General features: G+C 41.7%; 1 protein-coding gene across 1 annotated transcript; it reads left to right on the top strand.

Moving 5' to 3' along the window:
* The first annotated feature begins 905 nt into the window (after positions 1-905).
* Positions 906-6,967, top strand: LOC103180438 (MKI67 FHA domain-interacting nucleolar phosphoprotein-like). The gene is made up of 6 exons (XM_042336523.1): positions 906-1,175; positions 2,258-2,386; positions 3,480-3,588; positions 4,655-4,866; positions 5,361-5,444; positions 6,239-6,967. Exons 1-6 carry the CDS (start codon positions 1,008-1,010, stop codon positions 6,437-6,439), a joined length of 903 nt encoding a protein of 300 aa, XP_042192457.1. The 5' UTR covers positions 906-1,007; the 3' UTR covers positions 6,440-6,967.
* The last annotated feature ends 8,550 nt before the right edge of the window (positions 6,968-15,517 follow it).

Here is a 15,517-nt window from a genome sequence, read left to right as displayed (position 1 = left end):
GTCGTTGGATACACTAAAAAAATCAGAATGCAAGGATTATTCTAATGATACAGCATTAAAAAGTGACCGATGAATATATCATTATTATTGTATATATTAAAATTATTACTCTATATAATAATTATGTCGGTATATAGAATTATTACTCTATATTGTAATTATGACTGTATGTAGAATTATTACGCTATATTATAATTATGACTGTACATAGAATTATTACTCTATATTATAATTATGACTGTATATAGAATTATTACTCTATATAATAATTATTATGCATATAGAATTATTACTCTATATTATAATTGTCTGTATATGGAATTATTACTATACATTATAATTATTATGCATGTAGATTACTCTATATTATTATTATGCATATATAATTACTACTCTATGTTATAATTGTCTGTATATAGAATTATTACTATATATTATAATTATTATTCACATAGAATTATTACTCCATATTATAATTATTATGCGTATAGAATTATTACTCTATATTATAATTATTATGCATATATAATTATTACTCTATGTTATAATTGTCTGTATATAGAATTATTACTCTATATTATAATTATTATGCATATATAATTATTACTCTATGTTATAATTGTCTGTATATAGAATTATTGCTCTATATTATAATTATTATGCACACAGAATTATCACTCCATATTATAATCATTCCTGCGGATAGAACTATTGCTCTGCATTGCAATTATGTAATAAATATTACTATACATTGATAAGTACCACTGCATTTGGTGCACACACACATATATGCAACAAAAAAAAACCCAACAGGACAGTGCCACCAAAAATTGGGCAACAGTGAGAGGGGTCCTCCAATCCTGGTAGGGGGCGCTGTGAGAGGAGAGGAGTGAGAGGAGGGAGGGAGCCTCTTGCTCCTCCTGCGACGCCTCGTCGCTTCCTCGCGACGGTTGGGCGGACGGACGGTTGGTTGGACGGCAGCGCGAGGCGACGCGACGCTGAGAGACATGGCGGCGGTTGCCCCCACCCCGGCTCCCGGGGACCTGCTGTCCCTGGACCCCCGGCTCCAGGCCGAGTTCCAGCAGAAGCTGCAGGGGATGAAGAAGAAGAACAAGAAGAACAAGAAGAAGAAGCAGCAGCAGCAGCAACAACAGCAACAACAGGAGGAGGAGGAGGTGAGAGAGGCCGCCATCGCCGCGTGGTCCAGGCCCTCGCCCCGCCCCGCCCCGCCTGAAGCGCCTCAGCCACGGGGGGGGGGAGAGGGTGTGGGGGGGGCGGGGGGGAGCGCGGGGGGGGGGAAAGGGGGGGGAGCGCGCGGGGGGGGAGCGCGCGGGGGGGAGAGCGCGGGGGGGGGAGAGCGCGGGGGGGGAGAGCGCGGGGGGGGCAGGGGAGAGGGGGGGGCGGGAGAGTGTGTGTGGGGGGAGAGGGGGGGGAGCGCGGGGGGGGCAGGGAGAGAGCGGGGGAGAGTGATGGGGGAGAGGGTGTGGAGAGGGTGTGGGGGGGAGAGAGAGACAGGAGGGAGAGAGTGGATGGGGAGAGAAAGGAGGGAGACGAGGGGGGGGGGAGAGTGAGAGGACTGTTATATATAAGGGTGGGGGGGGCTGTGTTATATAATAATAATAATAATCCTCGCATTTGATATAGCGCTTTTCACGTCGGGAGGACGTCCCAAAGTGCTTCACAGAACACACTGTAAAGTGAATTGACTGTATATTTGTGGGCGAACGCGGCAGCCAATTGCGCACAGCAATGTCCCACAAACAGTCGTGGATTGAAAATGACCAATTTATTATTGTTTTTGGTTTTGGAGGGATTATTATTAGGGCTCTGTGTGGAGTAAGGAAACTTGCCCAAGGTTTCGCCCTCTGCCTGGAATTGAACTCAGGTCTGTCGCTCGCAAAGCGAGTGCTCTAACCACTGAGCTACAGGACTCCATATAGTGGGGAGGGGTTGTATTATATAGGGGGAAGGGGCTGTGTTATATACGGTGGCGTAGTGAGGGGGCGGTGTCTTGCGAGTCAATTGGCGGATCACTTTCCGGGAGTAATAATCCCTCCAAAAAAATAATAATTTGGTAACTCACTCAATCCAGGACTGTGCGCAATTGGCTGCTGTGGTTCGCCCACACAATATTAAGTCAATTCCCTTGACAATATATTCTGTGAAGCGTTTTGAGATGTCTCGCCGGGGTGATAAGGGGCCGTATTAAACGCACGGATTATTTACTGTCTAATCTTATTATAATAACTTTCTTAAGATGGGACCGATGGCCTCGGGTGTGATCTACCTGGGACATGTTCCGAAAGGCTTCTTTGAGCCTCAGATCAAGAAATACTTCAGCCAGTTTGGAACGGTCAACAGAGTCCGACTCTCTCGAAGTAAAAAGGTAACCACCTGCTTTGCATGAACCCATACGTAGCTCTCAGTGGTTAGAGCGCTCGCTTTACAAGCAAGAGACCTGGGTTCGATTCCCGGCACAGGGCGAAACCTTGGTTTGCTTACTCCACACTCCTGATAATAATCCCTCAAAAAAAAAACAATAATAAATTGGTCATTTCAATCCACGACTGTTTGTGGGACACTGCTGTGCGCAATTGGCTGCCGCGTTTCGCCGACAAATTACAGTCAATTCACTTTACAGTCTATTCTGTGAAGCGCTTTGAGACGTCGAGAAGACGTGAAAAGCGCTTTATCAAATGCAAGGATTATTATATATTATTACGTGACTGCGTTTTAAAAGTTCTGATCCACAAAACTGGATTTTATTAATCTTTAATACAATAACTTTCTCCAGTAAAGTTTAACATTTCTTTGCAAATCTATGGCAACGTGTCAGCTGGAGACTGTTAAAGTGCAATCTCCTTCCCTATACTATAAAACTCAGATTTTATTACAGTAAATTATTATTACAGTAAAACTCAGATAAGTCTTACCTGTATAAATTGTATAATTGCCTAAATTGTAAATTTTCTCAAGTCCCGTTCAAGAGTTTATGGTCTATACAAGTTCTATACTTAGTCATTTGGCCCAAATGATGCACCTTCTGTGAGATTTACTGTATAAGAAAACGAGTAAGAATTGAACCCTTTATACAGTAGAAGAAAAATGGTTGTTAAAGTCCTTATTAAAAAAATGCTGGCAATGGTGAGAGTTAACTAAATGCTGTTCAGGTAGAATTAACATAACATAACATGTAGGAGCAGGAGTAGGCCATTCGGCCCTTCGAGCCTGCCCCGCCCGCCATTCAATCATGGCTGATCTTCTAATCTAACTCCAGCTAATAACTAATAACTCCAGTCATTAACACATTAATGACTTTAAATGTACGGTATAAAAGAGTTTCCAATTTGCTGGCTTTGATTTGAAGAAGCTACAAATCCTGATCTGAGCCACAGTGCTTCTTGAAGAGCTATATTCCTTAACCTTGCTACTGCTCAAGTGCTCAGCCTAACCTGTTATTATTGTTTTTACACCCACAGACTGGTAACAGCAAAGGCTATGCTTTTGTGGAGTTTGACTGTGATGAAGTTGCCAGAATTGTTGCGGAAACCATGAACAATTATTTATTTGGAGAAAGACTCTTGAAATGTAAGTTTTTGGCACTGTTTTAAAAGTGGTGTATCAATGTGTGTGGCGCATGTACCCTTTCTGACCAGTGCTGTACTTCTATCGTAGGGGTGGGGGAGAGAGGATTTAGAACACTACTGTTTACCATTAGGGAATAAATTTTAATACGGAATTTTGTAATTGCGGTGGAAATGATACCTCGGGTGTGCCAGAGAATCCATAAAATATCTTGATTGCATGTTGTTGCCTCATGCGATGGAGTTTTGAGTATCAGGCAGAGAGGTGAGAATCGTAGCCCTGAAATTCCACCTAGTCTTAACCTGTTTTTGAGACCATTTTTGTCTGTTTTTTAAAAAAAAATTGAGATTTTGCAGTATTGTGGAAAATCGTTAAATATCGGAGTTAATTTGCAAGTCCTCTCTTTTTAAGAACCACTGAAGACCTCCTTTCAGATTAAGATAGAACTATATGTAGCATTTTCCACAATTTCGTGCAATCTTAAATTTTAAGGGAAAATGAGTAAGATTAGGAATCATAACAATAATCCTTGCATTTGATATAGAATCTTATGTCATTGAGACATCTCAAAGTGCTTCACAGAATATATTGTAAAGTGGATTGAATGTGTATTTTTCGTGGGTGAAACGCAGCAGCCAATTGCACACAGAAGTGTCCCACAAACGGTTGTGGTTTGAGTGACCAATTTCTTTTGAGAGGTTATTGCCCCCAGAAAGCGATGCGATAATCGACTTAACAACCGGATTCCTACTTACTGCTGGGTAAATAGAGGCGTGTGGAGTAAGGAAACTTGGCTGATGTTTCTTAAATTTTAATTAAAAATGGAAATTTTAAAAGGAAATGGGTAAGATTAGGTGGAATTTCAGGATAAGTATATTATCATATATTTGAGGAAAGCCAATTTGTCACTGAGCCGGTAGCCAGGCAACTTTCACGTGGGTTCCAGGCATGCGGCCGGGGCTTGGAAGCGAATCGCATTCCTGGTCTTTCAGCCAAGGAACTTTGCAGCACGTAGCATCTCGGGAGCCATTGTTAGTTCATTCAGTATGTCGTTGTTTTCACAATTTAGGTCAGGTTCTACCACCAGAAAAAATCCACCCGCAACTTTTTAAAGGTAGCGAGAAGCTTTTCACGAAGCCTATCTACCCAGCAGTGGGCCGTTACAATAAGAAACGAAACCAAAAGGACCAGGAGAAGATGGCAACCAATCTTATCGAGAAGGAAGGGCGCTTGCGGAAAAGGCTGGCGGAGAAAGGAATCGACTATGACTTTCCTGGTTTTGTAAGTTTTAGTTTTAATCACGATTTGTTGGGGTGGCAATCACTTCTTTGGTAGTGGAGCAGGTCAGTGATCTGATGGTTGGGCGCTAGATTTTTTAGTTATGCATTTATTGGCCGTCTTTACTTTTTAATACCTTTTAACTTATTGCAAATAAAAACTAGCGTTCCCCTCATCACAGATCACTGGGATCTCAATGTTAGTAAACCTGCAAAAGTGCAGAAATTACTGCAAATTAAACATGCGTGCATCCACAAGTTTTTTTTTTCAGGGGTCAGCCAGGTGTCCTGGAAACCCACTTAATGCTTAAGAGTATCCAAACCAAATTAAACTGAGAAACCCATGCATCCCATCTACACATGAGTTAATTGCAAAGCCCTTTGGATCAATACTTTGCTTTGAGGGCCACAAACTACAATGCACTGAGTCAGCAAGTGGGATAACTGAGCAGTGTTAAGGCTGAACAATTTAATACTTTGCCATATCTTCTCCTTCAGGCTGCAGTAATCCCCAAAAAGATAAAGAAAAAGAAAACCTCAAAGAAAACCTCAAAGAAAATTAATGAGTCACTTAACAGTCAGGTAAGCTGAAATCTTTCCTTATCCAAACATAACTGGACATGGAAATGAATGTCTAGTTCTATGGAATGTTTATAGCATGGGATCTTTTAATGTTCACCTGAAGAACAGAATTGGATTTAGTTTCTTTCCATTTCATCCCCTGTTAATTTACTGCCATGTTTTTACATGTTTTCCTGTCTCAACAACAACTCGCATTTGTATAGCGCCTGTCACACTGGTTATCGTCCTGGAGCGCTTGACAACGGCGGAGTCTGACCCCGAGCCAGGGGGAGAGGTGACCGTAAGCGCGATCAAAAAGGTCTTTAGGTGCAGTTCGAAAATGGGAGGAGGGGGCAAGATGGAGGGATTGAGAGAGAGTCTCACTCAGTGTCTGTGATTTAATATAATTAAGATGTTCTGGTTATGATTCAGGCTCTTGGTGGATGTCGAATTCAACAGTGAATATATCAGCTGTACTGGATTGTCTTTCGTTTGATGTGGACAAGAAATGAGTTATTTCATGTTATATAGGACAAACATTTAATCCTTTGCTGCTAATTTTCCAACGCAACGTCCCCACTTGCTAGAATAACCGGTGAATTCACAGTTCTATGTGACGGCCACTGTTATTGATCTCCAAACGTAGCTTGTAACAGTCGCAGTAGAGTTAAACTATTGTGGGGAGTGTAGATTCCAGTATTTTGAAGTTTGGTGGTGTAGCGTCTTGAGCTCCTGATTGGAATGCCTCTCCGTGAGGAGTGAGAGAAAACGGGACATAATTATTATTGACGGGCCTGTCTTCCCGCTTTCCTCAGGATCCGACACCTGTCTGCACGCCTGCTGTTCTAAGACGACGGAAATCTTTGAAGGTGGACGACAATGATCCTGATGATGAAATCACATTCAAGGTGGTGTCCCCAGAGAAGACTGTCAATGAGTCGCCCGAGTCTTTAGCTGCAAAGGCAACAAAAACGACAAAATTGAAGGAAGTTGTAAGGAAGCCTTCAGTCAAGTAGTGAAAGACCAGGAAACAATCAATCCAAAAGGACTGTTGCGTGTTCTAAATATTCAGAGTTATCAGTACCCTCTCTTGTGGAGAGATCTCTGGGTTTGTACTGATGATTTTTGGCTTGATGATGTAAAAAGAAATGCCTTTGATATCATCATTAGCAGTCCACAAATGTAAGATACAAACTGTGCTGTTCAAAAGACTTTTTATATTTAATCTTACACGTGTGAGAGGGAAAAATCGGGATGACACAACGACAGAATTTTTAAAAAAAAAAAGATTTTCTGTTGCATTCAATTTGGAATAAAAAGCTTATTTCCAGAACTGTTTTTTAAAAAGTTACCGTGAAAACCTTGCAGAGTCTTGTCAAAGAAAATATTAGGAGTAGAAAAATGTTAACTGCTTTCTATAGGAACAGGGGTAGGCCATTCAGTCCCTCGAGCCTGTTCTGCCATTCTATTCGATCGTGGCTGATCTGTACCTTAATTCCAATTTAAATAAAAAATTCCAGTTGCCTTGGTGTTAAAAAGCCAAATATCGGAGCGTATTTTTTTTGCCAGATGTAAACCAGAAAGTTGCTTGGAAAATAAGCTGCAGAGAACAATTCAGACTCTCATTCCACGGATCAGTTGGTAGCACATTTCCCCCCACGTCAGGTGGTTGTGGGTTCAAGACAAACATTGGGATTTGCTCTTACTCCAGAAAACGGCTACCACTGCTAGACACAGTCCTTAATAATAATAATAATAATCACATTTGATATAGCGCCTTATCACTTATTCAAGACGTCTCAAAGCGCTTCACAGAATATACTGTAAAGTTTATTGACTATATTTTGTGGGTGAAACGCGGCAACCAATTGCGCACAGCAGTGTCCCCACAAACAGTCGTGGATTGAGTTACCAAATTTTTATTTATTTTGAAGGAATTATTACCCCCTTCAAATCCTTGTAAGTCCTTGTATTTAGAGCTGCCCGAAATTGGCTGTTCAAAATAAAATTTGCACCTCAGCACTCTGGATAATCCCCTGCTGCGCTTCATACATTACAGACAGACTTGTGAACATTCAGTCAAGGGTATCTATATCGTCCATGTTGTCATCTGTTCTCTAACTAATTTCCCACTTTAGCTCTCTGCGTACATTACTCTGTTGTGTTAGCAGTACAATTACCAAAATGGTTAAAGTACTTCACATGAATTGTCGGTAGTCTGCAGCTGATCAAGGCTGACAAACTCACCGGGAGCAAATTGTACCTCTCTTATGCTGAGCTGCGTCCAGTCATAAAATCCCTAATTGCAAAGGGAATTGTTCTTCCAAAAGTGCTGCAATCCTTCCTTGACCTTGCTTCACTTGTGTACATTTTCTAACGGCTTTTATCAATATTTGCGGTCATTTTTTTAATATAAAAAGCAAGTCACGAGCACAAAGTGATGGCCAGCCTGTTCCGGCCTGCTGAGCCGTCGAGATACTTCGCCACCCCCGCCGAACATTCACACGTTGGTAACATTGGTTGTGAAATGTCAGAGCAATCCATCCCTGACGAGATCACACCAATGTACACGTAGCAGCAAAATCCAGGAATTAATGTCTACGGAAGATAAATATGCTGCCTAACTACGTGCGAAGAAACGGGTTGGTGGCTTCTGAAACATCAATTAATAATTAATGAACTGACAGTGGGTTTGAGCCTTGCTTCTCTTTCACTTCACGTGGCCTTTCGCCGCCAGCTGGCTTCACTCTCCCTGCATTCTTCAGCGTTTTTCGCGCACAATACTGAGCTGTGTATTTAAGCCTTCCAAGATGGAGCAGTCACGTTCAATTTCTCTGCCTTAATTTGGTTCTTTCGTGAGCACACAGACCTATTGCTGTGCGATTGCCAAGAAATTCCTGTGTTTGGGCAGACGGGAAAGCACATTCCAAACTGATTGAGTCCATATAGTACCTTAATGTGTACTTCATGTGCTCCAAGGAAAGCATTTGTTGAAATCGCTTCTGCGAGTTGGGGTGCATCCTACATTCTGAATGTCACCAGCAGCATAGCTCAGCAATTATGGCTGAATTCGCTGTCAGTTTCAATACAATTTTCTCCCTTTATTGCATAAGCCGTCCTGTAGCATAGCGCTCTCGCCTCGCAAGCCAGAGAACCCGGGTTTGATTCCCGGGCAGGGGCAACCTTAGGCAAGTTTCCTTTCTCCGCACGCCTCTGTTTACCTAGCAGTAAGTACGAACCTGGTTGTTAAGTCAATCATAGCGGATCACTTTCCAAGGTAACAATCCCTCAAAAAAAAATGTGGTCACTCAATCCGATGAATGTTTGCGGGACACTGTTGTGTTGTACCGTTGGCTGCCGCGTTTCGCCCACAAAATACACAAGTCAATTCATTTGACAATATATAAAATGACATTTCAAGGCGCGATAAGGCGCTATATCAAATGCGGGGGTTATTATTTAAGGATTTCATTACAAATTGTAGGTAACTGAACCTGTCCCATGGAATGCTTACTGTATCCATCTCCTAGAAATTTGGAAGAAGCCCCTTCAGCCCGTTCGATCTTGTCCTTCCGTGCCGACGCAGCCGTTGCTAATTATGCTTTCGGATACTGCCTAAATGTCCCAACGCTACCAGGATAATAATCATGCGTGCATTTAAATATAGCATCCTGTCACATCGTCAGGACGTCTTAAGACGCTTCACGTTACTTTGAAGGGCAGTTACTGTATTTGTATGCAAATGGGGCAGTCAATTTGTGCACAGCATTGCCCCCCCCCCCCGCCACCCCAAACAGCCATGAAATTAATGACCAATTTTATCTGGAGGGTTCTAAGTTCTCACTTTAGGCGTTACAAATTATTCACACTAGATGGCAGCGCTTGAACATTCAAGGAAGAGAAATTCCAACAAGGTCTGGACTGAAGACTTTGTTCCCAGCATTTCTGGAGTGAGCAAATTTCAGTGTTAATTTTGCAGCTAGTTTTCTGTAAATTCTGTAAATTTTGCGCCCTCCGTGCGGGGTAGGGTCCTGGAGCGCTTGACAGTGACAGAGTCTGACCCCGAGTCAGGGGGAGAGGGAGGGGTGAAGGTGACGAAGCACCAGATGAGGCTTGGCGAAAATAATTGACCAAATAATAATAACAATAATCCTTGCATTTGATATAGCTCTTTTTACGTCTTCTCGACGTCTCAAAGCTCTTAATAAGCTGGGGGAGGGTGAGAATGTAACTGAAGAATCATTCTGGATACAACAAGCCTCATTTGCCTGTATTTCCATAGTTCAAATTAATTAGAATTTAATTTGATTTAAACAAAGTAGCACTGTAATGCATTTCATATTACTGAAATCTATGTTTAAATGCACAAATACGCATGAAATTTCGATTCTAGATGCAAACTAGTGTCACTCTGAACTGAACTCGTGTTATGTTAAGTTAAAAGAAAAACCTTTATGCACCTCCCAGCCATCCACAGTGGGTTAATAAGACACATTACTGTGCAGTGACATACATACACATTGCATATATGAATGTACAGTGTTCATCCATTACCACTTAACTTTCATTCAGTTTGTTCCAATTCTCCTTAACAATCTAATTTAGCGAACGCTGAAATGGGAAAGAAGCAAATCTGGATTAACTTTATTGAAATCCATTATTGATTTTTATCTGCAAATAAAGTACAATAGAAGTAATTTTTGTCCATATATGGTATAATCTCTCTTTAAAACCTTGATCTGGGCCAAGATACCCTGGTCTCGAAAAACATATGGATGGATCACAATGGATTAACTTTCCATTCCTGAACACAAAAAGCTCTATTAAAGGTGTCTTGACTTTTAGGAAACCTGATCGTACAGTATTATACACAGTGTGGAGGGTTTCTTTACACTCCCGGGACAGATGATAATTCACTTGTAATCGTTTCACTTCTGCAAACATAAATAATGCCTTTTTATGGGGCCCTAGAAAAGAAACATGAGATACTTTTAATTTTCGTATTGGATTCCTGATAACTTGCCAGAAATCTGAGGGTGCTTTCAGAATGTGTGCGCCTGCACATAGGAACGTAGGAGTAGGCCATTCAGCCCCTCGAGCCTGTTCCGCCTTTCGATTAGATCATGGCTGATCTGCACCACAACTCCAATTACCCTCCTTTGCCCTATAATCCCTTGATCCCCTGACCTAACAAAAATCTATCCACCTCAGTCTTGAAAATGCGAATGGATCCAACATCCACAGCCTTTAGGGGGAGGGAGAGAGTTCCAGATTTCCACTACCCTTTGCGTGAACAAATTAATTATTCAATTAATTGCAAAATTATTTTTTACGAGAGGAAACATTGAACCACCTAACCAGGCAGCGTGAATGTCACATTGGGGGTGTCTCACTGACACGTTGCACCATGGAGATGAAGCACCAGGCGTCAAACGCATGAGCTCAAGCCAAGTCGTTCCTCAGGAGATGAGATGAGTTTATAATTTCAGCCTCGTCATCGGAAGTCTGATACCTGAGCCAGGCAGTGTGGCAGAACACCAGGGCACTGTTGATCATGAGACAGTCAGCTCTGGCTTGTTGGCAGGACTTGGAGGAGTTAGAGCAGTTACTGGAAGCTGGAATTCTTCCCACTTGGCTCCTCATAAGATGAAACCCTAACTGCGGAGTAATCCTTGCTGGACAAGCAGCCAGAAGCTTACCAGCGCTCTGCAATGATTACTTGAGTAGTTTGAGCTGGTTAAACTCCAGCGGTACCCACAGGGCACACTCTGAGGTCCCCAAATCTTGGCTCCCATCAAAAACTGCACCTAAATTCTCCGGAATTAGTGTTAGGTAAGCAGGGTGCATCCGTCAGGAGAAAGAATGCACACTGCATACATACAACAAATGGAAATTTACGATGCCTTCAGGCCCAGGCAAAACAATTACTTATTGGTTCCCAATAAAGGTACAAATATCCCTATCGGTTAAAGCAACAGAATCAAATGCATTGGAACCTACAATTACTGCATGTACTACAACAACAGCTTCCATTTACACAGCGCACCTTCATGCAAGGTAGTGTCCCAGAGTGCTTGACCATGGCGGAGTACGACTCTGAGCCAGGGGGACGTAACTATAGGTACAGTCGGATAGGGAGGTCTTCAGGCGCGAGCTGAAGATAGGAAAGGATGGGGCAAGGCGATGGGATAGAGGGTGAGAGTGTTCCAGAGTTTCGGAGCAGAGTGGCTGAAAGACAACACGGACTAGAAAGTTTGTCATATTTCAACAGCAGTTTTCTGCTCTCAGGCAAAATATGACGTCGCTGCATCTTTACAGTAAATCCTGTGAAGTGCTTTCAGATATCCGAGAGATAAGTAAGGCACGATATCAAGTGCAGCCTTTATTATTGTTGTTATTATTTTCGCTTTGCTTCATCGGGTGAACTAACATTGCAGTAAAATTAGGTCCTAACATCAAAATGATGTATGGTGTCAGTTCTTCTAATGATAAAAGCTTTGAGGCCGCAGTAAATCCTCCTCTAAACATCCGACATTATCTGAAGCTAACATGAACGTTCTAAAGTTGTTCTTAATCTTGGCTGAATAAAATTCAGCGCCGAGGCCTGAATGAAACCATTACACAGAGCGAGATTGGAACTGTGCCGAGGTATCTTTTAAGGCTGTCAGTGCCAAGTTGGAAATGCCATTTCAGCGTTTTTCTGAAGGCAGATTGCTTTGCTTGCGTGTTCGTGACTAAGAGGCAGCAGCAGTGCGAGTGCTCAGTAATTGGCACGGCTGTTCCACACCTTGCTCTGTAACCGGTTCCTAGTGAATAATGAAGTAGATTTTGTAATATTTCATTCAAGTATATTACTACGCTTGCATTTTTTTTTTAAAAAAACACCCCATAAAGCACATAGCATCATATTTTCCACAGCTCATAAATTCCCCTATGACATACAGTCATTACACTTCTAAAGTCATAATGACAATCCTTGCATTTGCTATAGAGCCTTATCATGTTGGAGAGACGTCTTAAAGCGCTTTACAGAATATACCGTAAAGTGAATTGACCTGTATATTTTGTCGGTGACTGCATTATTGTTTTTTGAAGGGATTATTACGTTCCGAAAAGTGATCCGGCAATCGACTGACAGTTGGGTTCTTACTTACTGCTAGGAAAACAGAAGTGTGGACTGAGGAAACTTGTCTAAGGTTTCATCCTGCCCAGGAATCAAAACTAGGTCCTCTTTCTTGCGAGGCGAGTGCTCCAACCAATACACTAAAGGAATCCACGATTTTACTTGACAGTAAAATCCTGTGAAGGGTTTTCAAACATCCTTCTGATGTGAAAGGACCTAAATCAAATGGAAAGATTGTTATTACAAATCAAAGGGGCTTTTTATGATTTTTTTAAAATTCATTTTAATTCATTTTAAATGAATAAAAACAAAAATCATCTTTTCCATTTTTTAATACAGAAATATCACCTTAATTTATTGTTTCTGGAAACGTTCTCAGGATTAAATTTGTGGTTATTTGGACGCCAACCCTCCTCCATCTGATTTTATTTTAAAAATGATCTTTGCCAAAAACTAATTAATCCTTTTTTTTGTAAATACGGGAATTTAAAAAATACTGTAATACATGTACTTTCATTCTCCCCTGAAGTGTTTCAATGCGCTTCAAACAATGATTTGCTTTGAAGTTTAGTCATGGGTAGGGTTCAAGGTACAGTTTTGCAACTTGATGCGCTGAACGCGATTTCCTAATCGGGAAAATTCCCTGTAATATTTGCCTTCAATACTAATCTACGCATTCAACGTAGTCAATTCATGTCTGCAGGACATCACAGCAATTACTGTAAACTGTAGTGAGCTTATTTTGTAAGTGAACCGGCAGCCAATTTGAGCACAGCAATGTCGCACAATTAGTCAACGATGATACCAAGAGATGCAGAACTCTCTTCTATTCTGAGTCGTACCACAGGATCTTAAACGTCCACCTGAATGGGCAGATTAAAGTCTCATCCTAAGGAACCCACCTCCCACCCTACCACTGCACTGGAGTGTCAGCCAAGCTTTCAAAGCCGTGATGTGGGACTTGAACTCACTGTCTTGTGGCTCAGAGGTGACTGTTCCAGGCCGACCCTCGAGCCCTGCGACTGAGGAGGATTCCTCAGAGGCAGAGAGTGAATAATCCTCAGACACTCCCAGAGTGCTTGATGTCATCTGCTTAATTTAAACAATACCCCTTGATTAACGACTAAAAAGTGGCTTAAAGCCTAGGTTGTAGAGGAAATACAATGACGCCACAAAATGATTCACATCGCTTAATTTTAAATGCATCAAACAATTACCGGCTCACGGTAAGGTGTGTTCTTGTTTTTTCATCTCTCAAGCTCTACGTAACATTAAAACATTTTTGGTAGAAATGTAATGAATGGTCCTGGAGCAAAACAATAATCTATTGTTTCCCTCCCAGATACAAATTGACCTGACTGGGGATTTTCAGCATTAATGGCTAAGTCCTGGCAATGAGCCGCTTCTAAACCTCTGACTAAAAATGTGGTTCTCCTTTCTGGGGATTTTTCAAAGCTTTGGTAATGGAACATTCGATGTTTCTTTCTAAATTAGAAACTCTCTTTAAGACTCTTTTATCTCCTGCCAACAGGGGTGTTTACTGTGAACTACTAACGTGTATTTGTTATCTTATCATAGCTCAAAGAATGTTGCACACGCAGATAGGCTAAGTTTTTATGGTCATGTATTTGATTTCCTTACAGTGCGGTCCATTAATCAAATAAACAGTACAAGCAAAACACATAATACACAGCATATTATCTAACAAAATGGAATCAGATAATCTCAGTTCCGATAGTCATCGGTGTAGAATTTTCACCGAGGTGTCTCGTCTTAAATGCCCATTACGTCAACATTACGGCTGGCCTTCCCTGAAACACATGAGCAAACGACTTAAAAGGACGGTTGCTAAACGCACGCGCTGTAGGCATAAGCCTGCCATGGCTTGCAAAAAGTGCACTGAATAGGTAGTGGCTATTGCAGTGGATAAGGGCTTTGCAGTGGATAAGGGCAATAATAATTAATAATTTTAATTTCCACTGTGTACGTGGGATGCATGGAATTCTCGGCTCGGCTCGGCTGGTCTCAATGGTGTTTTTTAATGGTGACAGGTTTCCGCAGGTGTCAGACACCCGGCTGATGCCGGAAAAAAAATGAAGGGCTGACTCACATTGCACGGAATAAGTATGAGGTTGGGTTGCTCATAGTGCATTGCAGTAGACAGGGTCTTGCTTCACAAAGCATTGCAGTTGGTGGGGGGGGGGGGGCTCGCTCGCAGTGCCCCGAGTAAGTGAGAGGGTTTGCTCACCACGCATTGCAGATGCGTCCCTCCAGGGAGAGAGAGAGAGAGCGCGCCTTCCATTCCCACGATCTACCGCTGGGGCTTCCACGCGAAGGTGGGACACGCGGAAACCTCAGCTTGGCTCGGACGCCCTTAAGCATGGCGACGGGTTCCCGCATTTGTCCGGCACCCGGCTGACCCCCCCCCCTCCCCACCCCCAAAAAAAAACATAGGTAGGGGCTTGCTCGCTCACCGTGCATGGAGTAGACATTATATAGCAATAGGTAGAGGTTTGCTCATAGTGCATTGGATAGATAGATAGATAGATAGATAGATAGATAGATAGATAGATAGATAGATAGATAGATAGATAGATAGATAGATAGATAGATAGATAGATAGATAGATAGATAGATAGATAGATAGATAGATAGATAGATAGATAGATAGATAGATATAGATAGATAGATAGATAGATAGATAGATAGATAGATAGATAGATAGATAGATAGATAGATAGATAGATAGATAGATAGATAGATAGATAGATAGATAGATAGATAGATAGATAGATAGATAGATAGATAGATAGATAGATGATAGATAGATAGATAGATAGATAGATAGATAGATAGATAGATAGATAGATAGATAGATAGATAGATAGATAGATAGATAGATAGATAGATAGATAGATAGATAGATAGATAGATAGATAGATAGATAGATAGATAGGGGTCTTTGCTCACA

The sequence above is a fragment of the Callorhinchus milii genome, unplaced genomic scaffold (genome assembly GCF_018977255.1).
Source record: "Callorhinchus milii isolate IMCB2004 unplaced genomic scaffold, IMCB_Cmil_1.0 Scaffold6, whole genome shotgun sequence".
NCBI lineage: Eukaryota > Metazoa > Chordata > Chondrichthyes > Chimaeriformes > Callorhinchidae > Callorhinchus > Callorhinchus milii.
This window is presented reverse-complemented; position numbering and strand designations above follow the sequence as displayed.